General features: G+C 42.5%; 1 protein-coding gene across 5 annotated transcripts in view; it reads left to right on the plus strand.

Moving 5' to 3' along the window:
• SMYD3 (SET and MYND domain containing 3) overlaps positions 1-16525 on the plus strand; it is a 746369-nt gene extending 729844 nt beyond the window's left edge. For all 5 annotated transcript variants that reach the window (XM_061382446.1, XM_061382447.1, XM_061382448.1 and 2 more), the window contains one exon: positions 16212-16525. In XM_061382446.1, coding sequence (XP_061238430.1) covers positions 16212-16313 — 102 coding nt within the window. In that variant the 3' untranslated portion in view covers positions 16314-16525. The remainder of the gene's footprint in view (positions 1-16211) is intronic.
• The last annotated feature ends 3425 nt before the right edge of the window (positions 16526-19950 follow it).

Consider the following 19950-nt stretch of genomic DNA (forward strand, 5'->3'; position numbering starts at 1 on the left):
TCATCACTTAGGAACTTCCAAGGGTTTTAGGAGCTCAGTACCAGAAACAGGGATGAAGACCAAGTGTATATTTATTATATATCACAGTGTCACACGAGGGATGGCCCACACACATCCATCTTTTTGCAAGTTCACAGGACCTGAGTCTAGAAGCAGGTCAGTTTCATTCAGCAGAAAGACTCTCCTCCTGAGGTTTCTCAGGGTTCAGGTGACCCAGAGAAAGGAAAAGAAAGATATATACTTGCCTTTTAAAATTTATGTTCTTGGACTTCCCTGGTGGCACAGTGGATAAGAATCTGCCTGCCAACACAGGGGACATGGGTTTGATCCCTGATCTGGGAAGATCTTGCATACTATAGAGCAACAAAGCCCATGCGCCACAACTTCTGAGCCTATGCTCTAGGGCCCATAAGCCACAGTTACTTAACCTGTGAGATGGAACTATTGAAGGCTGTGAGCCTAGAGACTGCTCCCAAACAGGAGAGGCCACTGTAATGGTAAGCCTGAGCACTGCAACAAAGAGTAGTCCCCACTCTCTGCAACTAGAGAAAGCCTGTGCACAGCAATGAAGACCTAGTGAAACCAAAATAAATAAGTGTTTTTTTAAAAATAAAAATAAACTGATGTTCTTTTTAGACTGGCACCCCTAGATATTCTTTCTTAGAAGCTCTGGAAATAATAGGATGGAAGAAAGAGTTTGAATAACGGTTCCAAAGGCTGAGTTTGGAACAAAAATGAGAAAAGCTTCAGAAACAAAAATGCGTTACAGATTCAATTAGGCCCAGCCTCCTCCAGGAAAGGAATCCATTTAGCCCAGCTCTGATTTGGTTTAGGCCCCCATCTCCACTGGGCTCAGCTGAAATTCTTGTGATTGCTGCCATAGGACAGCCCTGAGGTCCCTTCACAGTACCTCCCTCCTGCTTTGTCCTGTCTCTAATCTATTTTCATTTCTTTCCATTTATTTCTAAGAAGAATTTTGTTAGTCACTAATTTGACTTCTTAGACCTTAAGGGCAACCGTCCTCATCTGGGCTGTCTTATCAGGGAGCCTGCTTCTTTCCTGTGAGCTCTGCACACTGCCAACTCCCTCACCCCTGGCTTTGTTAGCAGTGCCTTGTTAACTGAAGTCAGAAAGAAAAAGTCAGACTTCATCCCCCTTAATAGCCAGTTTTATTGAGATGTAAATTACACTGTAATGCTTTTTCTCTTCTCATTTTGTATGTTAAAGCATTTTGAGGATCTTTTAAGCTTTTCCTGGACCTGAATAGGGAGCCCAGGCTCAGTCCCACACAGAGCTCCTCTCACACCCACACAGTTATGCGCTATTTCAGCACATTCAAGGAAAGCGCCAAGCACAAGCTGGTGTGTGTCTACTCCAGCCTGCACCCTGATTTCAAGTCCTCCTCCTTAAATGGATGATTTAGAGCCTGCACATCTATTGTTCCCATTTCTTAATCTGCTACAATGATTCTTAACCCCTCTGGTCATGTTCTTACTTATGAATTGTGTGAGAACCACTGACTTACCAGAGAAAATGTACACACATAAAACATTTTATAGAGAGAGAGAGAGAGAGTGGGGAAAGGGGATATAGGGACCACCTGAAGACTCCATGGACTTTCTCTAGGCCAGCAGTCTCTAGGTTAAAAAATCTCTTCTCTAAGTGTGTATCATCACACATGTAGACAGACGGAAGGGAGACAGGAAGGAAAAGAAGGTGTGCAGAGGTGTGCCATAATCATTACTGATGCCTTCAAAGAGGAGTTTGACAGTCTCTGCCTCTGGTACTTATGACAGGCCCCTACTAACCTGAAATAGGGAACAACAATTTCAAGAGTATGTTTCTGAACCAAGAAAGGAGAAGATGAGAGAATGATCCTAAAATGAGAGCATAGTGATTAAGTTACATTAAAGGAAACAAATAGAAATTTACCTATCAGAAAGTGTAATCCCAGCAGTGACAAGGAGCCAAGCGAGGAACCTGGACTTGTACCTCTACCAGGCAGTAACAAGGTGTCATCCACCATACTCCTGTTGGAGCAATGGTGGAGAAAGCCAGCTAAAACAGAAAGTTGACATAAAATTCAGAATCTCCATGTCATACCCCAAATGTCCAGGTTTCAGTTGAAAATCACTCACCATAGGAAAGACGAAGATTTTAATCTTGATGAAAAAAAAAAGACAATCAATAGATGCCAACTCAGAGATAATAGATTTTAGACTGATAAAGATTTTAAAGCCCATGATAAATATGCTTAAATAGTAATCACAAAAATCCTTAAAACAAATGAAAAAATAGAATACTAATGCAAAGAAATTAACACAGAAGAAGCAAACAGAAATTTAAAAGCTGATAAATACACTGCCAAAATAAACAGACTGGAGCTTAACAACAGAACGGAAAGAAGAATGAGTTAATGAACTTGAAGACAGAGCAATATAAGCTGTCCAATTGAAAAAACAGAGATAAAACGACTAAGAAATTCAGCAAAGCGGGAGGATATAAATTAACATACAAAAGTCAGCAGTGTTTAATAACACTGAGAGGGAACAATGCCAAAAGAAAATTAAGAAAACAGTTCTACTTGTAATTGCATCTAACCACTTCAGCATTCTTGCCTTGAGAACCACATGAACAGTATGAGAGGCAAAAAGATATGACACTGAAAGATGAACCGCCCCCCAGCCCCGCCCCGGTTAATAGGTGTTCCACATGCAACTGGAGAAGAGCAGAGAAATAGCTCCAGAAGGAATGAAGAGGCTGAGCAAAAGCAGAAATGACACCCAGTTGTGGATGTGTCTGGTGGTGAAAGTAAACTCAGATGCTGTAAAGAACAATATTGCATACAAATCTGGAATGTTAGGTCCATGAATCAAGGTAAATTGAAAGTGGTCAAACAGAAGATGGGAAAGGTGAACATGGACATTTCAGGAATCAGTGAACTAAAATGGATGGGAACGGGTGAATTTAATTCAGGTGACCATTATTACTACTACTGTGGGCAATACCTTAGAAGAAATGGAGTGGCCCTCACAATCAACAAGAGAGTCCAAAATGCAGTACTTGGGTGCAATCTCAAAAACATCAGGATGATCTCGGTTCATTTCCAAGGCAGACCATTCAACATCAAGGTAATCCAAGTCTATGCCCCAACCAGTAATGCTGAAGAAGCTGAAGTTGAACAGTTCTATGAAGACTTACCAGACCTTCCAGAACACCAAAAAAGATGTCCTTTTCATCATAGGGGACTGGAATGCAAAAGTAGGAAAGCGAGAGATAACTAGAGTAACAGGCAAGTTTGGCCTTGGAGTACAAAATGAAGCAGGGCAAAGGCTAACAGAGTTTTGCCAAGAGAAGGCACTGGTCATAGCAAACAACTTTTTCCAACGACACAAGAGACGACTCTACACATGGACATCACCAGATGGTCAATGCCAAAATCAGACTGATTATATACTTTGCAGCTGAAGATGGAAAAGCTCTATACAGTCAGCAAAAACAATACCGGGAGCTGACTGTGGCTCAGATCATGAACTCCTTATTTCAAAATTCAGACTTAAATTGAAGGAAGTAGGGAAAACCACTAGGCCATTCAGGTGTAACATAAATCAAATCCCTTATGATTATACAGTGGAAGTGACAAATAGATTCAAGGAACTAGATCTGATAGAGTGCCTGAAGAACTATGTTTGGAGGTTTCTAACACTGTACAGGAGGTGGTGATCAAAACCATTGCCAAGAAAAAGAAATGCAAGAAGGCAAAATGGTTGTCTGAGGAGGCTTTACAAATAGCTGAGAAAAGGAGAAAAAGGAAAGGTGCACCCATCTGAATGCAGAGTTCCAAAGAATAGCAAGGAGAGATAAGAAAACCTTCTTAAGTGAACAATGCAAAGAAATAGAGGAAAGCAATAGAATGGGAAAGACTAGAGATCTCTTCAAGAAAATTAGACATACCAAGGGAACATTTCATACAAAGATGGGCACAATAAAGGACATGAAAGGTATTAGCCTAATAGAAGCAGAAGATAGTAAGAAGAGGTGGCAAGAATACACAGAACTATACAAAAAAGGTCTTAATCACCCAACCATGATGGTGTGGTCATGCACCTAGAGCCAGACATCCTTGTGTGTGAAGCCAAGTGGGTCTTAGGATGCATTACTACGAACTAAGCTAGAGGAGGTGATGGAATTCCAGCTGAGCTAGTTCAGATCCTAAAAGATGATGCTGTAAAAGTGCTGTACTCAATATGGAAGCAAATTTGGAAAACTCAGCAGTCACCACAGGATGGGAAAAGGTCAGTTTTCATTCTAATTCCAAACAATGTTCAAATTACCATACAACTGCACTCATTTCACATGCTAGCAAGGTAATGCTCAAAATCCTTCAAGCTAGGCTTCAACAGTACGTAAACCAAGAACTTCCACATGTACAAGGTGGATTTAGAAAAGGCAGAGGAACCACAGATCAAATCACCAACATCCACTGGATTATAGAAAAAGCAAGAAAATTCCAGAAAAAACATCTACTTCTGATTTACTGACTACGCTAAAGTCTTTGACTGTGTGGATCACTACAAAGTGTGGAAAATTCTTAAAGAGATGGGAATAGCAGACCACCTTAGCTGCCTCCTGAGAAACCTGTATGCAGGTCAAGAAGCAACAGCTGGAATCGGACATGGAACAATGAACTGGTTCAAAATTCCGAAAGGAGTACATCAAGGCTGTATTTTTGTCACCCTGCTTATTTAACTTATATGCAGAATACATCATGAGAGATGCCAAGCTGGATGAATCACAAGCTGGAATCAAGATTGTTGGCAGAAATATCAATAACCTTAGATATGCAGATGACACCGCCCTAATGGCATAAAGTGAAGAGGAACTAAAGAGCCTCTTGATGAAAGTGAAAGAGGAGAGTGAAAAAGACGGCTAAAACTCAACATTCAAAAAACTAAGATCATGGCATCCAGTCCCATAATTTCATGGCAAACAGATGGGGAAACAATGGAAACAGTGACAGACATTATTTTCTTGGGCTCCAAAATCACTGCAGATGGTGACAACAGCCACAAAATTAAAAGATGTTTGCTCCTTGGAAGATAAGCTATAACAGACCTAGACAGCATATTAAAAAGCAGAGACATAACTTTGCTGACAAAGGTCTGTATAGTCAAAGCTGTCATTTTTCCAGCAGTCATGTACGGATGTGAGAGTTGAACTATAAAGAAGGCTGAGCACTGAAGAATTGATGCTTTTGAACTGTGGTGCTGGAGGAGACTCAAGAGTCCCTTGGACATCAAGGAGAGCCAACCAGTCAATCCTAAAGGAAATCAACCCTGAATATTCACTGGAAGGACTGATTTTGAAGCTCCAATACTTTGGCCACTAGATGCGAAGAACTGACTCACAGAAAAGACCCTGAGGCTGGGAAAGAATGAAGGCAGGAGGAGAAGGGGTTGAAAGAGGATGACGTGGCTGGATGGCATCACCAACTCAATGGACGTGGGTTTGAGCAAAGTCTGGGAGATAGTGAAGGACAGGGAAGCCTGGCATGCTGCAGTCCATGGTTTCGCAAAGAGTGAGACATGACTGGGTGATGGAACATCAACAGTAAACAAAATATACTGAAGAATTAACCAAGGATGTAGGAGACTATACACTGAAAAGTACAAAACACTGCTGAAAAAAATAAGACAGAAAACATCCCATGTTCATGATCGAAAGACTTATTACTGTTAAGATTTAATAGTACCTAAAGCAACCTATAGTTTCAGTGAAATCTCTTGTCAAAAGCCCAATGACATTTTTTTTTTTTTTAAGAAATGGAAAGGTCCATCCTAAAATTCATATGAAAGCTCAAGGAACCCTAATAGCATAACAATTTTGAAAAAACAAGTTGGAGGATTCATACTTTATGACTTTGAAATTTACTGTAGGACTGCAGTAATCGAAACAAGGTGGGACCGGGATAGACAGCCATGAAGGCCAACGGGATACACTGGAGCTGAGAAATACACTCTCGTGTATATGTCAAATGACTGTTGACAAGAGTGACAAGACTACTCAATGCAGAATGGACAGTCTAGTCAACAAATGGTGCTGGGGAAACTGGATATCCACGTGCAAAAAAATGAAGATAGAGCCTCACCTAATACTATATTAAAAAGAGTGATGCGTGGGTTAGACTTAGTATAAGAGCTAAAACTACAAAACTCTTAGAAGAATACACAGAGAAAAAGCTTCATGGTAACTGAATTTGGCAATGGTTTCTTTGAATATGGCACCAAAAGCACAGGCAACAAAGAAAAAATAGACAAGTTGAATTTCATCCACGTTAAAAATGTGCACCAAAAGACAAAATCAGCGGAGTAAATAGTAAAAATCAACAGGCAACCCATAGAACGGAATAAAACATTTGCAAATCACATTTCTGGTACGTGGTTAATATCCAGAATACATAGAGAATGCCTAAATTTCAACATCAAAACAGTGCAGTTCAAAAACGGGCAAAGGATTTGAATAGCCATTTCTCCAAAAAAACATATACAACCAGCCAAAAAGCACATAAGAAATAAGCTTAACATCACTAATCATTAGGGAAATGCAAACCAGAATCAATGAGATACTACTTTTCACCCACTAGGATAGCTATTATTAGAAAAGAAAGAAGCACACAGAAGAGAAAGAAGTCTTGGTATAGATGTGGAGAAACTGGAACCCTTGCGTATTACTGACAGGACTACAAAATGGAAAAGCCACTGTGGAAAACAGTATAACAGTTCCTAAAAAATGTGAAACATAGAATGACTATTTGATCCAGCAATTACACCTCTGGAAAGCAGGGACTTCAACAGATATTTGTACACCAGTGTTCATAGCAGGCATTATTAACAACAGCTAAAAGGTGGAAAAACCTAAATGTCCATGGATGATGAGTAGTTTAAAGCTGGAATATACATATTATGAGATATTATTCAGCCTTAAAAGTGAAATTACATGGATGAAACTTGTTGAACATTGCGTGCATGCTAAGTCGCTTCAGTCATGTCTGACTCTTTGCAACCCCATGGACTGTAGCCCACCAGGCTCCTCTGTCCATGAGATTTTCCAGGCAAGAATACTTTAGTTGGTTGCCATGCCCTTCTCTAGGAGATCTTCCTGACCCAGGAGTCAAATCTGTGTCTCCTGTAGCTCCTGCATTGCAGGCAGATCCTTTACTGCTGAGCCACCAGGGAAGCCCCAAGTGAAGTAAGCCACTCACAAGAAGACAAATGTTGTATGATTCCATTGATATGAGGTACCTAGAGTAGTCAAAAACAGAGACAGAAAGTAGAAGAGTGGTACCAAGGGATTGAGAGAGAAAGGAATGGAGAATTCTTGTTTAGCGGGTATACAGCTTCAGTCTGGAATAATGCAGAAGTTCTAGGTATGGATAGTGGTGGTGGTTGCACAACAATGCAAATGTAATTAATGCCACTGAAAATAAAATATCTACCTGCAGATTCAAGAAGCTAAGTGAATCCAAATAAGAAAAATCCAAGACAATGCACATCAAGGCATTCTAGTCAAACTTCTGAAAACTATAAAGACAACAGTATCTTAAAAGCAGCAAGAGAAAAATGATACCTTGCCTATAGGAGAAAAACAATTTGAGTTACAGTGGCTTTCTCATTAGAAACCACGGAGGCCAAATGTACAGTGGCACATTTTTCAAGGACTGAAAGAAAAGAACTGTTAAGCCAAAAACCTGCATTCAGCAAAATAGCCTTCAAGAGTTAAGGGGAAATCAAAACATTCTCAGATAAAGGAAAACTAAGGGAATTTGTCACCAGCAGATCGCTTCTAAAAGAATTGCTAAAGCATTTCTCTAAACAGAACGGAAGTAATAAAAGCAGCAATCTTTGAACATCAGGAAGAAAGAACATGGTCAGCAAAAATAAGGGTAAATTAAATAGACTTTTGTTCTCCTCTTAAGTTTTTTAGCTAATCTTTGACAGTTGAAACAAAATGTATAACACTATCTTCTGTGGTTCTAAATGTATATAGTGGAAATGTTTAGGACAATTATATTCAAAATCAGATCAGATCAGATCAGACGCTCAGTCGTGTCCGACTCTTTGCGACCCCATGAATCGTAGCACGCCAGGCCTCCCTGTCCAACACCAACTCCCGGAGTTCACTCAGACTCACGTCCATCGAGTTAGTGATGCCATCCAGCCATCTCATTCTCTGTCGTCCCCCTCTCCTCTTGCCCCCAATCCCTCCCAGCATCAGAGTCTTTTCCAATGAGTCAACTCTTCACATGAGGTGGCCAAAGTACTGGAGTTTCAGCTTCAGCATCATTCCTTCCAAAGAAATCCCAGGGCTGATCTCCTTCAGAATGGACTGGTTGGATCTCTTTGCAGTCCAAGGGACTCTCAAGAGTCTTCTCCAACACCACAGTCCAAAAGCATCAATTCTTCGGCGCTCAGCCTTCTTCACAGTCCAACTCTCACATCCATACATGACTACAGGAAAAACCATAGCCTTGACTAGACGGACCTTTGTTGGCAAAGTAATGTCTCTGCTTTTGAATATGCTATCTAGGTTGGTCATCACTTTCCTTCCAAGGAGTAAGCGTCTTTTAATTTCATGGCTGCAGTCACCATCTGCAGTGATTTTGGAGCCCAGAAAAATAAAGTCTGACACTGTTTCCACTGTTTCCCCATCTATTTCCCATGAAGTGATAGGACCAGATGCCATGATCTTTGTTTTCTGAATGTTGAGCTTTAAGCCAACTTTTTCACTCTCCACTTTCACTTTCATCAAGAGGCTTTTTAGTTCCTCTTAAATTTCTGCCATAAGGGTGGTGTCATCTGCATACCTGAGGTTACTGATATTTCTCCCGGCAGTCTTGATTCCAGCTTGTGTTTCGGGGAGGGTAAAAGACATAAAGGGAGGTAAGGTTTCTTGAACTGGTAAAATGAGGACACCAGTAGAAGTGTGAAGAGATACCATACACAACTGAATATGTCTCTATTTGTGTATGTATGTGTCTCATTGCAAACGACCCTGATGCTGGAAAAGACTGAAGGCAAAAGGAGAAGATGGAAGGATGAGATGAGATGGTCAGTTAGCATCACCAACTCAACGGACGTGAATTTGAGCAAACTCCAGGAGATAGGGGAGGACAGAGGAGCCAAGCATGCTGCAGTCCATGTGGTTGCAAAGAGTCAGACACAACTTAGCAACTGAACAATAACAACGTCTGTGTCTATATATAAGACCTAGAGTAACCATTTTAAAATCTACACAAATACACTCAAAAACATTACAGAATAGAATTCTTTTAAAAAGTTAGCTGTCCACTGGAAATGAAAGAAAGAAAATAAAAGCAAAAAACAAAAAAAACAAAAAAACAAAAATAGACATAAATTTTTCTAAATGGCAAACTTAAAACCCTAATATATGAATGACATTATGTAAGTGATCTATGTAAGAAGTATAAATTTCTTGTCTAAAATATACTAAATGACAGGGATTATTAGAATGGATTTTTTAATGATCCAACTACATGCTGTCTATAGGAAACTCACTTTAAATATAGGGATACAGGGAGGTTGAAAGTAAAAGGATGGAAAAAGATATACCATGAAAGCACAACTCATCAAAAAAAAGCTGAAATGGCTATATTAATATCAGATGAAGTAGACTTCATAGCAAAGAAAATGATGCTAGAGACAGAGAAGGATATTAAATTTTGGAAAAGGAGGTCAATTTATCAAGGAAACATATTAAAAGCAATCCTATGTGTGTATGCACTAAACAACCCAGTTGAAAATATGGGAAACAAAAACTAATAGAACTAAAAGAAGATACAGGCAGTAGACTTACGGATATGACTATAGCTGGGGACGCAACACCCCCTGTCAACAACAGACAGAAGAAATGGACAGAAAATCAGCAAGGATGTAGAAGAATTTAACAACATCAACCAACCAACAGGATCCAACTGACATTTATAAAACTCTATCCAGTAGTAACAAAATACATGTTCTTTTTTAAGTACCCACAAAACATACTAAGAAGGACCATATTCTGGGCTATAAAACAAGTCTCAATAAATGTAAAAGGATTCAAGTCATACAAGGTAAATTCTCTGACTCCAATGGAGTTATATTAGAAAACACTAATACACACACACCACAATATTTGGAAGCAAAACCAAATCAGCATTTCCTAGCTCTGTGTCTGTGACTGTCCACAGCATTGATCTAATCCAATCTCCTCGTATTCAAATGAGGAAACCTAAGCTCAGGGAGGAGACATGATGTCTTCAGGGTCTCTCAGGTACTCAACAAATAAATATTCCTTAGATCGATTGATTAGTTAAACACAGCAACACAAAGTCAACTCTTTCTGGAACAGCTACTCCCACTGGAAGACACACACCTCAGCTCAGCACACCTGTCACCCCTTCTGGGCTCCCTCCTCTGGACACTCGGCACCTCTCATCTCCCTTTGTCACACACTGTCCTTCTATAACCCTGTCTCCTGGTTGTGCCAAAGCTCCTCCCAGAGTTAAGGCCAAGTCTTACGCATTACAGCTGCTTAGACAGTATTTCACCTGCGATGCAGGAGACCTGGGTTTAATCCCTGGGTTGGGAAGTTCCCCTAGAGGAGAGGGCCTGGCATCCCGCTCCAGTATTCTTGTCTGCAAAATCCCATGGACAAAGGGGCCTGGCGGGCTACAGTCCATGGGGTCGCAAAGAGTCAGACACGACTGGGCCACTAAGCACAGCACAGACAATATTTAGTGTGTAGACCTTTTAAGGCAATTTTGCCTGCTAGGAGGACAGGTCCTTCCAGTGGGTCCTGTACAAAGTGTAGAGCACAATGAAGTTGCAAGGATGCTGTGAGCTCAGGCAGGTCATCAAAAGCCTTGGGATTCCCTGCTGCCCCTTGTGAAGGGCCCATCATGGCTCTGGAGCTTCCTGATGTGTTGTAGGTCTGTCTTCTTACACGTCTACCCCACTGCTCTGCTTTCGTCCTGGATGGGCAGAGGAAAACATGCCTGCATTTCCCTCTCTTGTGATCTGACTGCAGAGGATTTTATCATGCATACATTTCTTTTCCCTCTGATTTATATCCATATTTAAATCCTGCTTGGGAAAGTCATTTATTGGATTCCCTCAGGCTTTTGGGAGAGAGTATATGAGATCCTTGATAAGCTTAATATATTTTTATTAAAAATTAATAAGAAAGCTATATTGTTTGCAACTTTAAATTATAATTTGATTCAATTCATTTTATTTAATATATGACCACAATTCTAAAATTACTTTAAAATAAAACGCTGGGATGAGATTGAAACCCGTTCTGGGGACCCTATCTTTTAAGGACCGCATCTTTACTCCTGAGTGAACGTGCTTGTCATGTGGCAGACAATCTGTGCTTCCATTCCTCCTGTGACATTTAGAGTCAGTTCACAGGGGCAGCAGCCCCCCTTGAAGGCTTCAAATAGGTCCTCAGTGGGAGATTACGCCAGGCTCTTTTTAAATGCTACCATTAAAAAAATAAAATTTAATGGAAAGAGATAAGCTTTTCCCAGCACAGGCTGGCTCTGGTTCTATACTTCCTTAATCTGTTTTACATACTGCTGCAGGAAATTAAATCAAAGCCATTCTCTCTGACTTGTGTATGTGTGGCAGTTGGGCAGGGCTGAGAGAAGGGAGACACAGGGCTCCCAGAAACAATTGTTCTGCTTTGTCAGAGATTGACTGTAACTTTGGGGGAGGGGAGCCCTCCTCTTCTTGCCGGGCTGAGGGGTTGTGGCCACCGCAGAGAGCCGGCCTGTGCTGACAGCTCCCTAGGGCTCCCTTCTTACATCACTGAGAATTGTGCCCCAGCTTAGCTGGAGGCCCAGGTGGCATCCACGACAAGGACCAGATGTCCTACCTGACCAGGTCTGAATTTTAGCTTCCTGTACACCCAAATTGACATATTTCTCAACACACACAGAACATAGTCATCACCATATTTTGCACATTACTAAATCCTATTTCTTTTTTTCTTTCCCTCCTATCCCACCCATGGCTCTGAGAAAATTACAGTATTTACTTGTTCATCATATTTATATTTGGTTTTACCTTCTAGACAAACGATACGGACTTTTTTCCCAGGCTCTTCATATTGGCCCTCTGCTCCCAGCTATGCCCATTTCTGCTCTGCTTCTAGTCACCCCTGTGGCTAGAAGATTTGATAAGATCCTCAAATCTTAGTATCTCGAATCTTACATATGCACACCCAGGGATTGTCCCCACCCCACTTTTGCTTCCAATGCTTCATTCATCACCAAATAAGAATGAAGGTCAAAACCAGCAGCATCCTGACCTGGAAGACCTTCGTGGCCCCTCCAGGTGTTGCAGAAGGCACAGCTCAGAGACCCTCCAGGCCCTCTCCTTGGTCACTGCAGACTCTCAGCAGGGGAAGGCCACATAGCACAGGCATGGAATGAACACTGGGTTCACCCTGGGGCCACTCTCAGGCCAGACATGAGGACATTGGACCACATGGTCTTTACGGCGCTTCTGCAAGGGAACAGGCTGGGAGGCATGGAAGCGAGGCTCTCCTTCCTGGCTGTGCCTCTGTGGATCCTGAAGGGCTGCGGGGCCAGAAGCCTCCTGCTGGCACCTGCCCTGTTGTGGCATGAGCAGGAACGAATGGGAAGACTCCAGACCAACCACCACGAGCTCTGGCTCTTGAGGAGTAGGCCTTATTCTTAGAGCTGGAAGGGAGGAGACAGCGAAGCATATGACTGGAAGAATGGCAGTGAGGAAGGAAGCTACAGCTGTAACAGGTCTAAAAACATGCAGATGGGCCTGACCCTGTCCGAGTGGTACGAAGGTGACTGTCCTAGCCTCTGAGTTAAGTCCCTGAGAAATATTTTCTGGGGAGGAACCTGGAGAAATACAACGAGGAGGACTAAGAGAAGCTGGTCTGGGAGTTCTGAGAAACAAAGCCAGGCCCTCACCCTGCGAAGGAGAACTGTAAGGAGTGGGGAGGCGAGAGCCCCCACAGGTCAGGCTAGCCTTTCTCTGGCCCAGCTGTCCATGGGGTGGGCTAGAACAGTATGTCTCTTCCTGCAAAGAGCTTTTCAGGCAGTGCTCCTGAGGATTCACTCCTTTTGTCAGATCACAAGTACATCTGGCCCTCTGTTGAGCAGAAGGGAGAACATGTAAGCAGCTTTTGAGTGAGAGAATTTCCCGTGAAGGGCTTTAAGCATGTCTCCAGTCTCTCTGTCCAATCACGCTCTCCCATATGCTTCTGCCTCAGACCCTGAGATGTCCAGAACAATGGAGCACCAAGGGGGGTATGGGGAGGAGACAGGAGACATTTGTTCTCTGAATGGCATCAAATATTTGATTTTGATTTTCTGCCCAAAGACATCTCACTGAGTTTGGCTGCCTCCAAGGTGTGGGCTATTCCCAACGCCTCCCCTCCATCTCAGACACCCCTCACTCCAACCACCCTCGGGATTTGCTTGCAGATACTATACAGGGCAGACCCACTCAAGTTAATAAGAACCAAATCCCACCACCCTGACTCCATCACAGCCACCTTCTGGTTTTCCAGCTAGGGTATCACAGGTGATGGGTCTGCAGGATTATAGCTGATTCCATAAGCGGAGCTCTTTCTTTTCCAGGCTGGCACACCAGTGCCAGAGATGGCGGGCCTTTCTTTCCCTTTCTCTTTTCTCTCAGCAGCTAAATCTAGACCCCATCTGTCTGCCTATTTTCCTTCATTCCAGCCTAAAGGGAACATTTTTAGAGAGGCCCAAAAGCCAGGAACATGGGTGGAAAGTGCTCCTCGTCCTGAACACTTTGCTTCTTCCACTCTCAGGTCTCCCCCTCAAGAGACTGTATGCCCCAGCTTTAAAGTCTTTATGGCTTTAAAGATGCGCACACCTAGGAATCCCACCTCTAGGAACGCATCTTAAGCAGAGTCAGCAAAGGCCAAAAAGCCCTATGCTAAAAGATCTACATCACAACAAAAACATGGTAGTGATCTGAATTTCTAAGAGTAGCTCAGTGAATAATGATCTATAAACCTGATGAAATGAACTGTACACAGCCATTAAAATGGTAATTATGGTTGGCTACAAGTAACCATTGAATAATCAATAGTTGTTATTACTTGTTGAAAGCTTATTCTATCAGTTGTTCTCAACCCTGAGGACATGTGAGAATCTCCCCAGGCTAGGTTCACCTCAAGAGAACAGGAGTCAGTTGACCATGTGTGGGGCCTGGGCACTGGTACACCTTTGGAAGCCCACTGGCTGATACTGCTGTGCACCCAAGGCTGAGAGCCATGGTACTGCCTGCCAGGTAATTTTCTGGGTGCTTAAAACACCCAAAGTGTGTTTACCTGTCTCTTGAGGCCCATTTACATGGAAGACAATGGATCTGATGACCCTTCTGTTTGTTTTTGTTTAGTCGCTCAGTCGTGTCCAACCCTTTGCGGCCCCATGCCCTGTAGCCCACCAGGCTCCTCTGTCCGTGGGATTTTCCAGCCAAGAATACTGGAGTGGGTTTCCATTTCCTTCTCCAGGGATCTTCCCAACCTAGGGCTCAAACCCACATTTCCTGCACTGGTAGGCAAATTCTTTACCACTGAGCCACCAGGGAAGCCCATAAATATAGTCACTGCACAGCCTGGCCCATATGGGGACAAACCCTTGACCCTGGTGTAATTTATTAGCATCATGCTCTAACCAAATGAGCTGACCAGCCCTTCTGTTTGAGAGCCCCCAGTTTGGGAAGCTCAGGATGATATGGTTTATCTATAATTTACTGCAAAAATATTTTGTGGATATTTTGACTATTTATTGCTCTATAACTAACCATCCCAAAACTTAGCAGAGTGAAACAACCGCCCTTTTATTATGCTCACAGATGATTTGGATCAGGAATTCAAACAGATCACAGGAGGAATGGCCTGCCTCTTTTCCATAATGTCTTGGGTGTCGGCTGCGAAGACTGGAATCTGGCCGATGCCAGAAGACTTACACCATAACAAAAAATTGGTAGTGATCTAAAGCCCACTCCAGTGTTCTTGCCTGGAGAATCCCAGGGACGGGGGAGCCTGGTGGGCTGTCATCTCTGGGGTCACACAGAGTCGGACACAACTGAAGCGACTTAGCAGCAGTAGCAGCTTAGAAATCTGGCTGAAATCATCTGGAGGCTTCTTTATGCACATTTTTCTGGTGTTTAGGCTAAGGTGATTTTAAAGATAGGTTCACTCAGAGCAGCTAAGCCTGTGTGCCACAACTATTCAGCCTGTGCTCCAGAGCCCAGGAGCTGCAACTACTGAAGCCTAGACGACCTAGCTCCTGTGCTCCACAGGACAGGCCCCCACAGTGAGAAGCCCACACACCACAAGCAGAGAGTAACCCCGACCTGCACAACTAGAGAAAAGCATGCAGCAGTGAAGACCCAGCACAGCCAAAAGTAAATAAATAAAATTTAAAGACAGGCTCAGCTAGGACTATCAACCGAAGCATCTACCCTTGGCTTCCCCATGTGGCTTGGGCTTCCTCACAGCATAGAAGCTCCTGTTTCCAGGAGCAGGTGTACTAATAAACCAGGCAAAGATTTGCATGGTCTTTTTGACCTAGCTTTGGAAGTTAACAGCATTAATTCCATCATATTCTATTATTGTAGTGGTCACAAATCCATCCAGATTTCAGAAATATTTTGGAGGTAGAATTGACAAGATTTAGTGAAGACTGAAGGCAATGAATGTCAAAATGCAAATGCTATAATGCCATATAACATGAAAAGAATACAAAAAGCATATGTATATGTTATATGTATCATACAGATGAGAAATACAGCATGAAAACTTATTTTAAGGTGATAACAGCATGGTACTTAATCATTAATATTAATCATTTGAGTAACTCTTTTTAAACCTCTGTTAACTACCTACACCAAATCTAAGCTCTAATAATCCCTGAAGATCATTGTTGGACACCAGTTCCAGCAAGACTCAAGCAGTAAGTCCAAGCACCACATTAAATCACCCTGTCACTTCATTTCTAGTGTGGAGAACCACTGTGCTGATCATACTGTAGGCTGCGGGTTTCTCCGGGCTCCTGGCCCAAGAAAAGATGAGGAACAGGTGGGGACCTGCCTAACTTGGGGATCTAATCCATCTTCTTTTTCCTTCAGGCTTTTGATATTATGAGAGTAACACATGGCAGAGAGCACAGCCTGATTGAAGATTTGATTCTACTCTTAGAAGAATGCGACGCCAACATCAGAGCACCCTAAGAGAACCCTGCAGAGGGAGAGCCAGCTTGTACCTTTACTGAATGCCTTGAGGTCACACACACTATATTTTATTTGTTGTGTGGGCCTCCCCTATTGGAAATGCTGTTCCATATTTACTTAGGTAAATAAATCAGACATATGGTTTGCACACCACAAGAATCCTTAGTTGTAAAGAAGCATGATTATAATATAAAAAAATTTGGTTGAAAATACCATCTGGTAATTGTTTGCTTTGTTTTCATTGGTAATGTTAAAGATCTCAACATTAAAGACAGAAAATCCTATTAAAAGCATAACAGAATAAGTTGTAACTTTCTTGTTGGATATATGTTGAGAGTTGGATAGAAATCAGTGTTTTCACACTTGCTTCCAAGCAAAAGTTAATGTCTGTTTTGGCATAAAGCAAGATTTTCAGATACTGTCCTCACTGCTTGTGGTAAATGATATGTGTGTCCATTATTCACTTCCAAATATGTCTCCAACACAAGAAGTTTTATTCTAAATCTTAGAAAGAAGTCATATTAGGTTTATTAGGTTTTATTAGAAAAGGACAGGAGGTCTTAATGGAAAAGAAAAAAAATTCATATGTCTCTTGGCTCTTTGTGTAATTCATTCTAAGCATTTCATAACTCTTGGTGTGTGTCATGCTTTGGGGGAAGGAATTTTTTTCTGTAATTCTCTATGTCTAAGGTTTGACCATGTGATCTACACAGCATGAGGCACCATTACCCTGCAGGAAGCAGGGTTCTAGCACCCCAGCTCAAATCAGGCTTGCTCCCTTCCCTTTTTTCCTCACTAGTTATTCCCCAATTCCATGGTCTGCTTTTTCTCTTTCTGCTTTAGACAAATACAGAAACCTTTTCTTTTCCTCTAGTAGGTGCAAGGTAACTTCTCTTATGGCTCAGTGATCCTGTGAGCAGTTTAGTCCCCCGTCCTTAGAGGAGACTCTGGTAGTAACTGAAGCCCTTGGATTCCTGCAGCTGACAGGATTCTGAGAGAGCTTGCTGCCACCCACACCTGATTTTACAAGCAAGGAAATGCGATACAGGGAGTGATGGCAGAATCCAGAGCAGCAACTCTTGTTCCTTCAGGAGCCTCCCCCACCCCCATGGAGGGAGTGGTGAGTCCTCTGGCCACATGGTTGCATGAGGCAGCAGCAGCCATGTCAGAATGACACATGATCGAGCCAGGAGGAACCAACCTCATTTTGCAGCAAAGAAAGCTGACACCTGGAAGCCTCACACCTGGTGGTCACTGTGATCATCAAAACATGCCTGATCTCCTGCATGCTGATGAGTCCTGCAGCCATTTCATCCATGTGCTTGGCTGGAGCTGCTGTCTGTCAAGTATTAGGCATCTCTAATGCACACAGTATCTCTAATAGCCACAGTAGCACCACAAGGTCGGTGTTTTGAAGCACATTTTATAAATAAGGAAATGGAGGGCCAGAGTTAGGTGCTCAGGGATCTCTCCTGATTTATTAAGTGACCTTGAGAAAGTGGCTAAGTCTCAGTCTTTTTGAGAGACCAGTTCTAACCAATTCAATAAATATATATTAAATGGTTGGAGAACTGCCACGTGGGGCGATGGTAAAGAATCTGCCTGCCAATGCAGGAGACATAAGATGTGGGTTCAATCCCTGGGTCATGAAGATCCCCTGGAGAAGGGAATGGCTACCCTCTTGCCTGGAAAACCCCAAGGACATAGGAGCCCGAGGGCTACAGTCCATGGGGTCAAAAACAGTTGGATACAACTGAGCACACATGCATATTAAATGATTATTGTGTTCTTAGGAGAAAGAGATACAAAGTCTGAATGAGATGTATCCCTCATTCTCAAAATGCACAGTTACAGTATTTATATCAGTTTTTACTGTATAATAAACTACTCCAAAATAAATTAATTTTGTTCACTATTTTGTATGTCAGCAATCTGGACTGAATAGTTGCTTCTGGTTTGGCCCAATCTCCATACACCCCTGGATCCTGCAAAGTCACAATGCAGGAGCATAGATATGTGGAGAGGAAGAAGTTGCAGCCACATATGCAATCCACCATGGCAGCCCCTACACTATTTCAGCATAAACTCACATTTAGTGAGTTTAATGAAATCCATAAACCTTGGCGTGGCTGATCTCAGCTGGGCACACTCACTGTCTGCAGTTGCTGGCAGGTCAGATGGGGAAACCAACAAAGGTCCATCTACTCAAAGCTATGGTTTTTCCAGTAGCCATGTACGGACGTGAGAGTTGGACCATAAAGAAGGCTGAGCCCTGAAGAATTGGTGCTTTTGAATTGTGGTGCTGGAGAATAATACTCTTGAGAGTCCCTTGGAGAGCAAGGAGATCAAACCAGTCAATCCTAAAGGAAACCAACCCTGAATATTAATTGAAAGGACTGACGCTGAAGCTCCAATACTTTGGCCACCTAATGCAGAGTCAACTCACTGGAAAAGATCCTGATGCTGGGAAAGATTGCGGGAAGGAGGAGAAGGGGGCAAGAGAAGATGAGATGATTGGATGGTATCATGAACTCAATGGACATGAGTTTGAGCAAACTCCAGAACATAGTGAAGGACAGGGAAGCCTGACATGCTGCAGTCCATGTGGTTGCAAAGAGTTGGACATGACTGAGCAACTGAACAACAGAGGCCAAAGCCAATCACAATGCCAGTCCAGAATACAGGGTAGCTAGACTCCTCTCAGTCAGAAGAAATACAAAGTGCACTGCAAGGGTATAGATCTGGGGAGAGGGAGATGTTGTGGCTATTTATGTAGTCCACCATGGTAGCCCTTAAGCTATTTCAGGGGTACAGAACATTTGGTGAATCTGATGAAACCCACAGACCTTCCTTCTAGGGAAACACACATACGGGCAATTTGCTTATAGGATCAGGCATCCTTGATCTCCCTATGGCCCATCAATGGATTGCCTGGGGTCCTTCATCTATGAAAAACAGACTCGTTGCCTGTCAGAAACATGGTGAATTTTAAATTCATTAGGAAAAGAAAAAGGTCATAATAGAAGGTAAAGGTAGCCAACTTACATGCTGAATGAGCAGAATTCACTGATAGAGCCCTGTGTTTGCCAGTTCTCTGAATGAAAGTGATCAGTCAGTGATGATCCTGGATTAAGAGATTTGCCTTCATGCCTCCTAGAGAAAGCATGATAGGCTTTGAAATCCCTCTTAGCTCACCTCCAGTTTTCTGAGAAAAGGGTTCTTAAGAGGAAGGGGCCCAGCTTGCACCAACTTTTAACAGAAAGCAAACATTTAAACAATGGTAAACATTTACCAAACAACTCTACAGGAAAACAATTTGGGTGAAGCTGAAAGGAAATGGAGAATATAATTTAAAACCCACGTCACTGGTGGCTGACAATTTATTGCTGCCCCAGCCTCCATGTCTGCTATTTCATTAATCCATAGTCATTGTAGCGGCAGGCTTTTTTCACATCAGTAACTTGACTCCATTAGTTGCTCCTCTGGGATGAGAACACATTTAAACTGAAAATGAACACACCGGGCATAATTTATAGCCATGCCATGTGGATGCCAAGACTGCAGGGGAGGAAGGCTGCCTGGAAACCTGCTCACTGTGAGAGCTCAGCACAGGCTTCCTTTAGCTAAGCAAGAGTGT

The sequence above is a fragment of the Bos javanicus genome, chromosome 16 (assembly GCF_032452875.1).
Source record: "Bos javanicus breed banteng chromosome 16, ARS-OSU_banteng_1.0, whole genome shotgun sequence".
NCBI classification, from domain to species: domain Eukaryota; kingdom Metazoa; phylum Chordata; class Mammalia; order Artiodactyla; family Bovidae; genus Bos; species Bos javanicus.